Raw genomic sequence first — 16,398 nt, forward strand, 5'->3', positions numbered from 1 at the left:
ACATGAACGATCGTGTGCTAATTATAGTTTTTTGGTTGCGCCACTTTGAGAATGGACCGTGCGCTGGAAGCAGCTGCCTGGATCGCTGCGCAACAATGCGCTGTGCCGCTCTCTGCTCAAAAGAGTCCAAAAATGATATAATATAGAAAACTTTACATTACACAGGTGCCTATCTCCAGCAGTCAACAGGCAAGTAGACGGGGTACACCCTGGACAGAGAGCCAGTCCATTGCAGGACAACACAGAGACACACAGGACAAACAACCATACACACACACACACACTCACACCTAAGGACAGTTTAGACTGACCAATCAAACTAACAGTCATGTTTTTGGACTGTGGGAGGAAGCCGGAGTACCCGGAGAGAACCCACGCATGCACAGGGAGAACATGCAAACTCCATGCAGAAAGATCCCAGGCCGGGAAGCGAACCCAGGACCTTCTCACTGCAAGGCAACAGCTCTAGCCACTGCACCTCTGTGCTGCCCGCTGCTAGAGTTATGTGAAATCTTACTTCTGATTTTACTTCATAAAACATAATAATGATCAACTTCCCCTTCATGTTTGCTCGGAGAGGTACGGAGCATCCTGTCTGCTCATTGGTCAGTGAATGAAACCTCCGTTGATTGGTCATCGTCCGAGCGACAGCGATGAAAAGTTGACAATATTTCAACTTTCTGGGATCGCGTTGCTGGGTCGCCTGTGCACGACACGTGCACAAGCGCAAAATTTCACATGCACGTTTTTCGTGTTTTGCTTGGTAGGAGGGAGACCCGCGATTATCGCACGTCTCATTGAAAATGAATGGAGGAGAGGCGATGTCGCCTCCCGTGTGTCGAGCCCATTACACAAGCCAGCATTTATTTGGGATCCAAGCTATTCTAATTTACTGATTTTTCTTTCCCATATAGATCTTTTTCTGTCCACCAAGCATTCCTTCCACAGCTTAACATGGATCTCCAGGCATTTGTTGAAGGTTGGACCCACCACCCTCTCCGTACAGAGAGGAATAGCACTCCAGAGCAGATGTGGTACTTAGGACTGATGTCAAATCCAGTAAACCAGCCAGAAAGTCTTCAGGTAAAACTCTGCATTTATGTATTAGTTTCAATATCTACACAGTCTGGACCATACTTAAAGTGATATCCCCCCCTATGTAACATGGTGTCTGTCATATTCCCCAGAGTTAGGTATAGGCGTTTTCACATATGGGCTGGCACGGTCGGGGCTCGGCCGCGTGAGTTCGGAGTAGAACGGGTGGTTTATTGTTCACATGTGATTCCCAGGACTTCTCAGGAATGTGGAAATCCCCGAGCATGTGGGCGGCGGTAAAGATGCACGGGAGAAGTCTGCGGTGTCCGCCTATGCTAAACAATAATTCCTCATCAAACCGCTGCACCAACACACACTGCGCTCCTCTAATCCTTCCTGCTTCGGCGCTGTAGTGTCCTCCGCTGCAGACATGTCCTTATAACTGCTGTTACACACACAGACACTGCTGTCCTCCTCTGCTGCGGAGAGGGAGAGCGCAGCTCAGTGCTTCATGTGGACTCGACAGCAACCAGAATGAAAAGGAATCGCGCATGCGGAAGCCCCCGGTGTTTGATCCAACTCCCCAATCGGAGGCGGTAGGTGTGAGTTTCAGCTGCTAATCAGTCCATAGTGTCTGCTCGGCACCAGCCGGACCTTCGAGGGAAGTAGTCTGAAAAAAGAACTCTCCTCAGAACGAAATACACACATGTGAGCCATATGTGAACAAAACATTTGGTTCCGAACGCGTCCATGCCGACCGAGATGTGAAAGCGGCTTAAGTGAGGGAAAATACTAACATGGGACGACTGTGGGAATAAGGAGTAAAATAGTTTAGTTTAGAAAATAGTTTCCAGCTCAAAACAGGAGACTTGACAGGTGTGATCCTGGAATTGCATCCATGCTGTCGGCTAGTGTAAACACAGGTCGCACACGTGATGTCAGCATTTTTTTGTCACGGAAAGTGACGTTGCGGACCTTAAAACTCCGGTTTTGTCTGTCCACACGCAGACACCCAAAACGGAGAAAACACAGATCTTCACTTTGGCCGGAGTTTTTAAAAAGATCCGTTTTCGTGTGAAAAAACTCCGTTTTCGTGTGGATGACAGGCCAAAACGTAGAAAAATATCTACGTTTTGGCAGATCCCCGGCTACGTGTGGACAGGGCCTTAGACAGCATGTTTCTTTCTACGTGAGCTGTACCATAGAGATCTCTGGCTGCTAGAGAGTAACTGCTTCACCGCCATATTGAGTAGGTCCCTAACTCTCCAAAACCCAATTTGAGTCCAGTCATTGGAGCAACTATGCCTGTTTTTGTGGAGCCCACAGTTCCAACAACCAGCAGTTACATCTGCCTGTAAGCTTTGTTTGTTAATAAAGTTTAAAAAAAAAAACAAGCGGTTATGTCACAATCTCCTCGCCCTCTACAGGAAGTTTAAAGATTTCTTCAATAAAGATTGCAAAACAAACATAAATGCATAAATCCTAAATGAGGAGCTCTATGAACATACTGAACGCCGCTTTAAAAAAACACTGAAAGCGAAATATGGCATTTCTCTACTGCTGACTGATGAAAGGGCTTGTTGTCATTTTGCAGGAAGTTAAATGATCTGACAACCCATTAAAAAAGTGTGCTACAACACTCTCAGGGCTTTTTTTTGTGGCCTTTACAGATATTCATTGGTAGGCTCCTCACTGGAACACAAAAATGTGGCTTGCTTGCTATGATTTAGGTATGTACTGCCCCCTAGTGACACGAAACCACAGTCACTTAAAGAAATAGCATAAAATGGCCAGGGATGCACTTCAATATATATTCTCTGCTACTGTTTTAAAATTTTAAATAATTATCTATTGATCGATGAGATTTTTTTTAAATCAATATGCTTTTATTTATTTATCAACCAGCCCTAAAACCTACTAAACTAAAGGTTGAAAATTAAAAATTGCAAACTGTACTTAATTACAGTGATGTAAGTAAAACCCGGCAAAATATTAAATGTTCTAAATAAGAAAAATGTGAATTTTTGTAATTCTTCTCCCTGCTTTTTGTAAGAGTTTTTATCTAATTTTGACATGTACTCGTAGTCCTGCACAACCCTGTATACACAATATAAATGTGATAATTTGGTATCTATTAAAATTTAGAAAATACTGCTTATTTGTTGACAAATTGCAGCTCAATATAGAAACATTATCATTGTTCTCTTGTTGTAATGTCAGGATTTCCAAGAGCCAGACATCGACTGGGATGTTGCTGCAGAGTACAGCCCAGATGTGGACGGTGCTGCTGTGGTCCCGGAGTTCGACAGTCCCCTCACTGAAGAGCAGCATGCTGAACTGCAGTAGCTACTGACACAAAATTGGGAGCATTCAAACACTAAGGAACTTTATCTATTGTGCAGAGAATATGTTAATGCTGCTTTGTCAGATTAATGTGTACTTGAAATATAAAATCAAGAGATCAGTTACAGTGCTTTTTTAATGTTACAAAAGAAATACATAACATGTATTTGAAATGGCAATAGGCCTAACTTTATGGATTCATGTAACAATGTCGCTTTCTAGCCCCAAAACATTACATTATTTAACAAAACAATTTGTCTTTTTGGATTCAAAGTTAAATTTGAACCATTATACAGTAACCTGAACCCAGAACAGTGCCCATCTTGTTTTCATTTAATGTCTGCTAAAATCAAATCCATCACAGACTGCCTGAGTAAGCCGACTTTCAAAGTCAGTGTATGTAGTAACGTGCCGTGTAGGTACGGTGATAGCAACAGCACATGCATTAACAGTAGGAAAGCACAAAGTGTGGTCCATACCGGGTGGTACCGTCGTGATCAAAATTCACAGTAATCTTGTAAAAGTCTCTTTCTGTGTCTGTTAGTGGCACATGTGCCTGGCCTGAAACCCACTGAAAAAATCCTTGCACTGACAACTGCTTTGCTCCACAGCCATTTGATGGGCTCCCATCTTGGTCATCTGTTCCTGAAGGGTGAAAAAAAATCTGTGTGCTACTAAAATTACTGTAGGTACTAATTAACTCTGTAAATACCGTAAATCCTCTAATACAGGCCCGGGCCTGTATTTGACTCAAGCTCATCAAGCTCCAGGCCTTTATTGGAAGGAGGGCCAGTATTAGAGGCAGGCCTCTATTTCTATTTGAGCAAAATGAACTAATGGTTCGCTGGAGTTTTTGACAATTAAAATTGCACCCACATTTTCAAAGTTAAACACATTTCTTTTAACAACGGTAGTTTCTGCTTCAGCCCTCCCCCCCCTCCCCCTGCGCAGCGGCCGCAAACTCACTGATGTGCCTGCAGCCTCTCGGAGTTCCTGCTGCTCCAAACATTAAAATAATTATTTCATTTTCTGTTCCTCACTTCTGATTACCTTCAATGGTGTCTGTTTGTTGCAACCAGCAGGTACAAAAACTAACTTGTTTTTATTTGACTATTTTTCTGTCCTGCCTGTTTATTATCTTCCTGCATCTCCTCTCAATCCTAAAGAAAAACTGCTGCCTGGATTCATATATATTCACCTTATGAGTTACCTTCGAACTTTAGTTCTAAAAGATCTACCGACCGCAAAAACAGCGGGGTGCTCACTGGCCACATCAGTTAGGTGCATCACCGAGGACAAAACAGGTGATGCGCCCCGATCCACAGCAGCGAAACGCATCAGGCACAAATAAAAGAATAAAAGACAGAAAACATAAAAGGAAATGAGCCGACATGAACGATCGCGTGTTAAATTAGTTTTTGAGGTGGCGACACCTGATTTGATAATGTTACTGTGGCCGTGTTCAGGACGCAGACGTCTGGAGCGCGTCAACAGTCAGAGCTTTGCATGCGCAAGCTGGTTAAGGTTAGGATGGGGGTGAGGGGAAGGTTAAATTGCAAGAGGGAAAAGTTCACAATTTGGTTAAATGTCCGTTTTACGGCGCGTGTCAGTACCGACGCTCTGGCACAGCGCATTGCCTCCCGACACGCAGGAGCTTGTCACCTGCTGACAGCAGGCTGCTGTCTTTTCCGTGGACTGCATCTTGCCGGTCATTATCACGTGACAGCGACTAGTCGATGACAGGCATAAAAAGTCACTATAGAGCGGTGAAGTCGACTAGTGACTAGTTCATACAACCCCTGCTACTGCTCCCCAGAGTGTTCTGCAGCATAATCAGCACGTTCTCTTTGAACTTGATATCACATTTTTGCCTCCTCTTCGTCTCCGCACGATTAAAGTTACGCCATATTGTCGCATCCACACAAACCCTTAGAATGAGACCTCCTTCACGGATCCAGAATGTCAGGTCCACGGACCCTCCTTTTGGTACTGGAGCCAGTGGTACAACGTCACAGCACGACAGACTAGTCCTTGGATTGTCTCAAGGTAAAAAGCGACAGGTGGTTCACAGCGTCAAAAGGGGACCCTCCTTGGGTCAGTGAGTTCAGCTTTTATTCTGAAAGGAACCGTTGCTTGGTTGGTGAAATGCAACAGATTTTTCCAGCTTGGTGGTTCTCAGCTTAAAAAGGGAAGTACAGATCGCCGGTCCGATACTTCGCTTAGCATGCGGTGAACTCCAGTGAGATCTTGAGAACTGAACTAAGATGGCGTTGGAACTGGTTTTATCAATCTCTATGTTTTGAATTCTGGTCGAATCAAAGTTGGTAGATTTATAAACACCACAGAGACTATGCCACGCTTCAGACTAGGAAGGTTCTGATTGGATCAGTAACAGCAATGTGTCATGCGTTTGTTTACATTACGTGTGTCAGTGTGTCTAGTGGACTAGATTAAGTCATTTACTTATTAAAGCAAATTAATCATAACGTTGTGATTTCACAGATCGGTCACATTGTATTATTGACTAACAGTTGGTTTGATTAGCTTTATTAAAAATAGAGCTCTTTGATTTAATAAAAGAAAAGAATCTTTTAATCTTCTTTCTTCTCTTGCTGGAAAGTAAACAGTTTAGAAGCAAATGCATGACCTTGAGGCTGTCTCATGCACTCCAGTACTGTGTCAGAGGCAACTGTGGAAAGAGGTTAAATCCTTGGTGGAAACAGCTCCTTCATCACATTACAGTGGAATAGAAGTAAAATCAATAAATGATGAAAGTTTTGTTGCAACTGTATTGTGTTTCATGGCTGTTATCAATAACGTTTTAATACAAAACAAAAAATAGTTGGATACCAGAAAAAGCACCCCCTTCAATTCTAGAAAAGAAATGGTGCCATTTCCATATATGGCATGGTTGTGCCCTGTGCCTACTCCCCACCCCGTGCTACAAGCTGCAGCAAGTGTACTAGCATGGGGCGGCGTCCTAGCACCCTCTATGGACGAGTCGCCACTGGTAGTTTTAAAGAGCATATTGCACGATTGAGCCTCCTTTGAACAAATGTTTAGAGAAACTTAATAGGAACTAGTTACAAATAAATAGGTACACAGACATAAATTAGTTAGGCTTTCTGAGTCATTTTGTGGGAAAAATGTTTCTTCTGCCAAACCAGACATGGTGCAGGCAAAGGGAGGCCTGTTATGAGCCTGCTGCACGCCCCAGAGAGCAGAGACAAGTTATAGGGAGAAACAGTGGCCAAAGGAGAGAGATTTAGCTGTGTTGTCAGGAGGTTCTGTGGAGAGGACAGGTGTCTTGGTGAGGGAACGATGCTAGCTAGCTAGCTAGCTTATACTGTGCTAACATCACAGTATTGTACAGATTACAATCATGTACCAGACAATTAAAAATAGTATTGGTTATTTAATATAATAGTGATTCTTGACAAAAATAAATTATAATGAACGCTTGTCAGTTGTTTCATACTCGATAATATCCATTCACGTAGCGTAGCTTAGTGCTTTAGAGAGAGGGAGAGATGCAGATCATCCTATTCAGGGCAGGTGGCTCGGACCATGAGTCCGACCCAGAAACCAGCTTCCCTGGCCCGCTCCCCATCCCCATTTAAAACTCCCCATCCTTTTCTTGAGCTCAGCATGGACCTCCCTGATCTGGTTCCAATGCTGATTTGCGTTCCAGGATCTGGCAGGTATTTTTCAAATACCCGCCACATGGCTCTGGAGGATATGAGGCATGTTGAACTCCCATCACATCACTGGGATTGTAATCCTTTGGTCTGAAGTGTGCACCAGAAACGGCAATGTATTCAGCTGCACAAAACGCACCAGGAATGGAAGATAGTGCCGTTCATTCTCTTATTTCAAAACCCGTGGGCTTGATGTCTAGACCCGCTGGAATTTGTACATCCTCCACAAACACAATATTTTACCATTTTTAAGAAAAGCGAACACAATGCAAAACTAGTGATCGCACACACTGACTCGATAACAAGACCCATCCACCCAAAAACTACCCACTCACCTCACTGAGCTTCAGGCAGGACTAGCGTTGATATGTCAGAGGTTACGATTTTTAAAAAAGGCATAAAAGGGCCACTTCTTACTCGAAATAAGGGCCGTTATGTATTATACAACAAGATACCCACAATAAGAGTTTTAAATTGTATCTTTTGGACAGAATTTTATATAAAATGAAATTTAACCTGCAATTTACTCTTTAAAAATATTGTTTTCTGTTCAGTTTCTGTGTATTATTATGAAAGTAACCTTTTCACAACACAATGATCAACAGTAAAGGCTGCATCGTACAGATTAAGAGCTCTAATGTGCAGATGCCTGTGTGTGTGTGTGTGTGTGTGTGTGTGTGGGTGGGTGTGTGTGTGTGTGTGTGTGTTTCCTAATATCGTGCAGCCCTACTGCTCAGTCTTCTTGATCCCCAGTGAGTCGTGGAGGATGGCTGCTTAAACTGAGTCAGGATCTTCTGGAGATTTCTTCCTGTTAAAAGGGAGTTTTCCTCTCCACTGTCGCTACATGCTTGCTTAGTATGAGGATTGCTGTAAAGTCACTGACACTAGTCAGTGACTTGATGCAATTTGCGGGAATCTTTATATAGGAAACTTTTTACCAATTAGCAGAATGAATTGAACTCAACTGGAATGTTTTGCTTTGAGATGTGCCTTGAGACGACTCTTGTCATGATTTGGTGCTACATAAATAAATTGAATCATGACCTGGGTCAACCTGGGGCCTTCTGCCAGCAGGATATGTTCCAGACACTTGCCCTGGGAGGCATCCAGGAGGCATTCTAGCTAAATGCTCAAACTACCTCAGCTGGTTCCTCTTGATGTGGATGAAAAGCTGCAGATCTAATCCAAATCTCTCATTAAGATTACAGACATTCATATTCTGATATTGATATTTTATCTAAAAGTGTCGAGCTGCATTGAAAGGGCTAAAACTAGCTCATGTAGAAATAAGACATCCACAGTTTATCTCTGATAGATGAAAAAGCCCTGGGCTGCAAAACTCTCTCTGTAGTTGCTTCACTTAACCATGACTCTGGTGTCTGTCTAGGGTCTGGAAAGTCCTTTTCCATGATGGGAAATGGAGAGCAGCCCGGCTTAATCCCTCGACTGTGCTGCTTGCTGTTTGAGAGGGTCCACAAAGAGGAGAACGAGGTCCACATTTTTAAGGTGGAGGTATCCTACATGGAGATCTACAATGAGAAGGTTCGTGACCTTCTGGATCCCAATGGGTGAGTCTGGTGTGTGGTTCTGACTCAGCTCTATGAGTTTATTGAGCTAAAGCTTTGGATTCAGGGTGACTGTTGCAGCTGATTAAAAGAACTCTGAAGCAAGTCTCTCACTCATGATTTCCTCCAGTGAACAATACAGCTCTGAGCTGGTGTCCCACTCTGTTGTATCTGGCGGTGAGATGATGACAGAGTAATGTGAATAGGAAGCCGACCTTGTCCTTTCCTACTGAACAGCAACTAGCAACTCTGACACTGCTGCATTCTGGTGTAGTGTAGTTTTACAGACAGTGAGCTGTGAATGGGTTTGAGGGACATCTGTTACTGAGGCACGAATCAGGTGAGCTGTCAGAGACCCTGGGACCCTGCAGATGTTCAAGGATGCAGCCAGACTCGTTTTAAAGGAAGTGCCCATTTTTGCATTCACAGTAACCCTCACTGTCTGTCCCGTCTGGATGAGTAATTAGCTGTGCTGCAGGCACAAGATAACAGTTAAATACTTAAGGATTTGTTGGTATCTGATCAAGGCTCTCCCACAGAACATGTTCCTTGTGTTACTGCTTTGCAAGGTAGCTCACTTGGTTTTGGGGACGAGTTTAACCCAAGACATGCAGAATCACCACTCGCGCACCAAACAGGTAAAAATAAAGTTTCTTTATTAAAATAATTGAAAACTGAGGACGCACTGGATAAGGCCCAGTGGATTGTAACGGAACCGCAGTGTCTGAGGAGGGGAGAGCAGAGGAGCAGGTGAGTACAGGGAGGGAAGTCAAAACTAGTTAGGTGCAGAGTTAAGACTTACGGGGAGCTGGGAGCTAGGGCTGGGCGATGTGACGATTTTAGACCGTTTTACGATCTACACATCTGACGGTCGGTCATTTTTGAGACCTTTTTATCACGATTCACATCTCTGCTGTTGGATTTCTGCCTCTGAATGAAAATGGAACTTACCCCAGGCGAATGACACGCATTTGTTTGACCCTTAACCAATCAGAGTGAGTCATAGTAATATATTAGTGCCCCGCTTGTTTTCACCTGTGTGTGAACAAACATGGCTTCGGCCGCGGCTGAGAGCGACAACGAGGTTTTCGTTCCGAAGAGGAACGCCTCGTGCATTATATGGAACTGGTTTGGTTTTTCACCAGATGACAAAGAGCAGCGAAACGTCATTTACAAGGAGAGCGTCAAGGCAAGTGATGGCAACACCACAAACTTGTTTAATCACTTGAAAAGAAGGCATCCCAAACAATACAATGAGAGCCAGCTGGCAGCTAAAGCTACAAAGCCTGCGGCTACAGCGGCTAGTGCTTCTTCCAGGCAGCAAACGCTAACAGAAGCCCTCACAAAACTCACTCCCTACGACAGAGACAGCAGACGATGGAACAGCGTGACAGATGCAGTGACGTACCACTTGGTTAAAGATTTGTGTCCCGTGCGAACAGTAGGAGTGGGATTTAAGAAAATCATAAAAACATTGGATCCGCGCTACGCGTTTTCCAGCCGCAAGTATTTTTCGAACACCGCCATTCCACGCATGTACGCTGAATGCAAAGTGAGAGTTGCAGAAAATATTCAGAATGCGCAGTTATTTGCTACCACAAGCGATCTCTGGTCCAGCCGCACATCAGAGCCGTATTTGAGCTTAACTATCCACTACATGAGCAACTGGGAGCTACATAGTATTTTGAACAAGTTAATGTTTGCACAATATGTTTGCAATTGACATGTTTGCACTTAAAAGGAGCATGGGGCAGGATGAAGAAACGAAACTCATTAGCGACGCACTCGGCGCTGTGAGTAACTGCAGCCCGGCACGAGAGCGCGCACAAACTCTTCACGAGAAAAAAAAAAAGTTACAGTGATATACGGCCAGAGCGCGGCTCGAACAAGACACCGTGTCGAGCGATGAAGTAAGTAACATTGTTACTTTAGTCTAATATTTGTAAAGTTCCATGACAACGTTAGCATTTTAATTTAGCCATGACACTCGTGATGTAAAGCAAGTGCTCCTTCCTATGAAATATTCATATGCCAGTTTTGTGACTGGTTAGCAAGACAGTAACATGATGCTACTTTATCAGCATAAGGCTTTGTGACTGCAGGTGATTTCTGATGTTTTTAAACCAATTACAGTTATTATTTTGCACTAAGCTTACTAACAAGCTAATGCTATTGTTTATACATCATGTAAGAACATCCAATTTCAAGTCACTGACATCATATGTGAAACCAATTTCATTACAGGACAGGCATCACAACAATGTAAATAAGAACATAAATATCAATGTTTAGTTCAATAAATGCATCAAAATAAAATCATAATATCAACAAGACCTACAGTGTAATACAGTCATTTTTATCATTACTGTCATTGATTTTCAGGAATTCATATTGGAAGCAGTGATGGAAGACAGTTCAGATGGAGTGTGCCCGAGCCTGCCACAGACTTTGATGTGTCGTGGGAAAGTCTGAGACCAGGGGCTAAAGGAAAGGGGAGAGGAAAAGGTCGCTCCGAGGGTCGGGGAAGGACACACTCAAGGGGTGAGGGCAGCAGGTTGAGGTCCAGAGCTCCTTCAAGAGGACCAGGGCGCCGGGGTAGGCAGCGAACAGCTTTCAGAGAAGAGGACCGAGACCGGCTTGCACAGCTGAGAGCTGCCAGTATAGCTGAGATGCAGGTTGGTTGTAGCCATTTGTGTAAAAAAATAAAATAAAATAATAGATGCCAAAAACGAAAACATCACTCACTGGAGATATGAATCTAGTCATGTAAACATATGCTCTTTAATTTCTAGACAGCTTTACAACACCTGAGCCAGGAGGAGAGAGATTATATTCTCGAGAGTGGTGACCCGTCTTCCGGGGGTGATGCTGGATATCCTGGAGTTTCGGCAAGAGACGCCAGGACACCGTCTTCCTGACTGAGGGCACCCTAACCCAAAAATCCAAACCGTTTATCTACAACTACAGTAGTTCCAAAACAGCACAATACCTCAAAATAACTTTAGCTGAAGACAGCATTTTCACCCAAAAATAAACAAACCGTTTGTGCAATATATTTATTTTTATTTATGTACAAAAAAGTTCTGTTATTTGCATTTGTAGATAGTATTTTTTCTTAATTTCTAATAAATCTGTGTGCATGAAAGAAGTCATTCCTGTCTTTTGATGCTTCACGTAGCTGGGGCCTTTATGGAGAGAGGAGAACAGCAGCATTAGATCATACATAGATTACATGAGAATGCAATTCTGGAAACCAGTTCTGAAGTTGACCTGTAAAAAAAACAAAAGCTACAACTATAGATTATTAGGAATCACACTTTTGATTGCCTTTTCACCCACAATTGTCATTTCTATATGTAAATTTTCAGCTTTGATATTGACACTTTAGCTTTTTTGCTTATGAAAATGTTATTAATATACCTAAAGGTCAGATTGGTGACATCCTTCAACCAGCGTCTGTTGAACATGATTCGTTGAAGAGCCTCGTGTGGTGGAGATCATGGCACCATGAGCTCTTTATCACTGGTCGTTGCATCAAGTGGTCCATGGTCACATTTGCCACGGGTCCATTCATGCTTCCCTGTGACATGGTGAAGCACACCCACCCACATGTCCTAACAGAAAAAATAAGTTTTATTTGAAAACTTTACATGTGACAGAAGCGCTCACCAACAGAAACACGAGAGCTGGCACTATTATGAAAAGAAAGGTAATTATGTCAATGTGCATTGTTGTCTTGTTGTCCAAAAGATGTCACAATACTTACATTAAACATATCACGATGTTGTGCTTTCTGGCAAATGTACCAAAATTGGTTGAAGATGTCCTTCAGCCACACAAGTAGGATGGAAATTCCCTTTAGGATCCCAGCCTGTGAACAAGGATAAAACAACAATTCCATCTTTTAGTTCTTTTTAAAACATAGAAGGGTTTTATTTACCTGCAACGTTTTGTTTGCGGCTGCAAACTTCGTCAGCCTGACAAAGTTTTCATAATAGTTCTATTCTGTTATGAAAACAATAAATAAAAGTAGAATTAATATATTGTTATAAGATTTGGAGTTTCAAAAAAGAGTGTAGATAAGAATAGGGCTGGGTAATATGGCCTCAAATCTATATTGCGATATAATCTGAAGCATGTGCAGTAACGATATATATTGCGATATATTTTTTCATCTGTTTATAGATGTCAAATTGACATGCTTTTAGATATCCTCATGTGGCAAATATATGCCACTTGAGGCATAAAGGCCTCCTCCTCCGCCCACTCCATGCTTGCAGTCACCGCCATTCTGTTGTCCCATTGTCAGCAGGGTGCACATCTTAGTGACGTCATGTGTTATCACAATATCGCCGTATTGCGATATAGCCACAAACTATCATTACCTGTTACAGACGTTGTCTGTTTTGTGGCCACAAGGTGGCCTCAGAGCTCCTACCTGTTCACCTGGCTCTAGCTGAGCCAGGTGTCGCTAATCTTCTCAGTCAGGGAGCTTCCTATAAAAGGCAGCTCCCTCTGTCATTCGAGGAGGGAAGCTTAGCAGAGGCCTGGTGTTAAAGCGAGTGTTCCTCTTTTTCCCTCCTAGCAAACCAGACGTTAAAGTCTTCGTTTTGATTACCTGTGTGGTACACTTCCTAGTAGCCAGAGCTCGTTTTTGTCTCCATTAGAATACTCGTTAAAGAGTTCAGCTCACCCTTTTGGTGTAGCCTTTTGTGTTTGTCTCATTCCTTTACTTTCCCGGATTAGTACCGGCGTTTTGTGTTTATTAATAGTATTGTTATTTACCCTGTATTGGATGATCCTTCTGTTTAGTATTGTTAATTCCCCAGTGGGACGTCCTTTTGGTTTTATATTCATTTTGTCTTAGCCTGCATAAAGCAGTGTTTTTTAGTTAATAAACTCCTCTAAGAGAGTAAATCTTGGTTTTGTCCGGTAATTCACATATCTATCTTTACGCCCCCTTTAACATCATCTCCTAGACGAGCTGGGGGCCGTAAAATTACCCAATTTTATATCATTTCTACCTTATATCGTTTATATTGCCCACCCATAGTTAAGACATTGCAACTCACACACTGTTGAGTAAGTTGTTTGCTTGGTCCTCATCAATTTGGACTGCATCCGTAGCTAGATCCATGGATTTGAAACTACAGACAACACAATAATATTTGTTGTACGTAAAGATAAATACTGGAACTTACCTGAAATGGTACTGATTCTAAAGAGATAAATGTGGAGCCTAATACATCTGTCATTAATTCTTTCTGCAAATAACAACAATCTGCTGTGAATTGACACTTCACAACATAAATATATATAATGACCTATATTTGCTGAACTATTGTGTTTTTATCTTTTTTACACACATTACAGCAGTAATTTCCTGCGTATATGGCAAGACGTCTCATGAACATATTTACCTTTCTTCAAAAGGATCCAAATCTAGGTCATCAGCTAAGGCCTCAACACCAGCCATTAGAAAATCTTCCCTGTAAAGATAATGTCAGAAGTGTTTGGTGGTGTGATGTTAGTTCTGAACCAAGTGTGGATATCCAAGGTGTAATTTAATGTATGAAATATCATAGCACAAAAACGTGAATATTTGTTTTACAGAAAAGATACTAACCCCTCAGACACAGGTTCAGTTGGAGATAATCGATGTGACATTTTAGCTGCTGTTCTCTTACTGGGTGTTGAGGTTGACTGCACATTACCTCCCTGAATTGCAGTTTCAGGAGCCTGCTTCTCCGGGTAGCTGGAAAACACATTTTTAAGCAAAAATGTCAACAAGTTGGTTGAGACTCTACACCTTCTGTTTACATAGATCAATAATGGCTAAGCTTCTTTACCTGTGGCACAACTAGTAATATGAAAATGCATGTCAGTCATAAAAAAAAATTTATCATTTTCACAAACATATTTTATTCTGACCTACATTCAACTGGACAAATTTAGAAAAATAAATACAAACTTCTGCACAACTTTACTTTTAGTCAAACGTGTTGTTATGGCTGACTTATTATTTATTCTTATGTAGCACAGCAATAGCGCTAGGAAAATATATTCTGATGGGGTTCTGTTACACAAACCCCACGAATAACATTATCTACTGAAGTAACAGTCCTGCTTAGAGGTTGGACTGTAGATCAAATATGACATAATTCTAAAGACTCATCTTTGGTTTGGAAAATGTCCGTTCTCTTCTGTGGTACATACAAACTGAAACGTGATCGCAGCTAACATGCTAACGCACGCTAGCTCTCTCCGGCTGATCGGTGACGTCATATAATCAAATCAAGCTCTGTTTACTTTTCTCGTCAGAATAAACGGAGCATCCATTTGTCTCCAAACACATGCGGCGTGTCGTCCACAAAACGTAGAAGTGATCTGATTACACCTTAGTTGCTTTTAGCTTTTTTAAACTGATCAGGAAGCCATATGCTAAACACCGTTAGCTTAGATAAGTTTCTTGTTCATCTGCACAAAGATTTGTTAGATTACCTAAATCAGCATTATCTAAATCCATAAGTTTAATTTTATTTTCTCAAATTGTGCAGATACAGCTCTGATATGTTTACCTACTCGTTACTGAAACCTACAGCAGAAATAAGGAGACCAACACTTACCTGGTCACTAGAAAATGCGCCATGTCCGCATCCTTTTTCAAGCACCAAATCCAGTTGAAGCAGCCTCCATTCTTCCAGAGCGTAACCAATAGATATTCGGGTCCCTGACCGACTTTTATCATATTTTCTTTTTGACTCTCGAGATGCCGCTGATAAAACCTTTTTCTTTGTGCCACTTTAGTAGGCTTTGCGTTGCGCTTGGTCGTTTGCTAGTTGTAGAATCCATTTCCAGGGTTCTTCCTCTTCTGTTTGGGGTTTTAACGTGGCTAGTAGTGAAAGACGCATTACCGCCACCTAGCAAGCTTCCAAATGTTTTTCCGGGTTTGAATCTTGTCGAGAACGCGCTTGAAGCGTCAATTAACGTCACATCCGTAAAACAGCGCGGGAAATTCGGATGCGACATGTTTTGCATTTTGAAGCACACAGCCTGTTTAACAAAATGGAATGATAAACTGGTTTCATCATTCTTTTTAGTTTAAAATGCTTCATCACCCATAAGCTTCACAAGAATGAACATTTACTTTTTGTTTTTGGACAATTCTGCCCCATGCTCCGATTTTAATTTATTTGAAAAACGAGAAAAACTGATTTTTGTAATTGTTTCTCTCAGAGCTTTTATCATCTCTGGTGTGAGTTTAAAATATAAGTGTGTTAGCACTGTGTTGATTATCCCTAATATGAATAAATTTTTGTTTATTCAATGTTTCTCTTCTTTAATACGCAATTGAAGTTATGCTATTCATGGATAAAAAATCGTGATAAAATCGAAATCGTGATAAAATATTGGAAAAATCGTGATATTCTATTTTTGCCATATCGCCCAGCCCTACTGGGAGCTAAGGAGTAGGGAAGGTAGGTGGAATGCCAGGGTGAATCCAGGAAGGGGGGTGTCCAGGAGAGGGAGCGCGAGGAGAGCAGGAGAGCGGACCGGCAGGGAGGAGAGGAGATCGGTGAGTTCTGCGTCCAGAAGATTTATGAAGCACAGGTCAGTAATCCAGCGGAGGTGAGTAATCCAGCGGGACTGTGGAAAGGTAACAGGGGAGCCACAGGAGAACCAGAGGAGCTTCAGAAGTCCAAGGAGTATCCTGAGGAGTCAAGGTAAGGTCCACCATGATCGAAAAAAACCTAAAG

The 16,398-nt window shown here is 42.2% G+C and overlaps 2 protein-coding genes across 3 annotated transcripts in view; both read left to right on the forward strand.

Annotated features, from left to right (window-relative positions):
* kif13a (kinesin family member 13A) overlaps positions 1-16,398 on the forward strand; it is a 218,133-nt gene that overhangs the window by 112,665 nt on the left and 89,070 nt on the right. The window contains exon 6 of the mRNA XM_070551279.1: positions 8,464-8,644. Within this exon, the coding sequence (XP_070407380.1) occupies positions 8,464-8,644 (181 nt within the window). The remainder of the gene's footprint in view (positions 1-8,463; positions 8,645-16,398) is intronic.
* LOC139069907 (E3 SUMO-protein ligase ZBED1-like) lies at positions 8,651-16,266 on the forward strand. 2 transcript variants are annotated; one of them, XM_070551292.1, is made up of 2 exons: positions 8,651-11,316; positions 11,434-16,266. In XM_070551292.1, the coding sequence occupies exon 1, from the start codon at positions 9,693-9,695 to the stop codon at positions 10,362-10,364; it is 672 nt and encodes a 223-aa protein (XP_070407393.1). In that variant the 5' UTR covers positions 8,651-9,692; the 3' UTR covers positions 10,365-11,316; positions 11,434-16,266. The 2 variants fall into 2 exon arrangements, with proteins under 2 accessions (XP_070407393.1, XP_070407394.1); XM_070551293.1 differs by having other exon boundaries at positions 11,438-16,266.

Source organism: Nothobranchius furzeri, chromosome 5 (genome assembly GCF_043380555.1).
Source record: "Nothobranchius furzeri strain GRZ-AD chromosome 5, NfurGRZ-RIMD1, whole genome shotgun sequence".
Lineage (NCBI taxonomy): Eukaryota > Metazoa > Chordata > Actinopteri > Cyprinodontiformes > Nothobranchiidae > Nothobranchius > Nothobranchius furzeri.

What these genes read in the sequence shown, in the direction of transcription:
- LOC139069907 (XM_070551292.1), top strand. Translation starts at nt 9,693, where the DNA reads ATGGCTTCGGCCGCGGCTGAGAGCGACAACGAGGTTTTCGTTCCGAAG.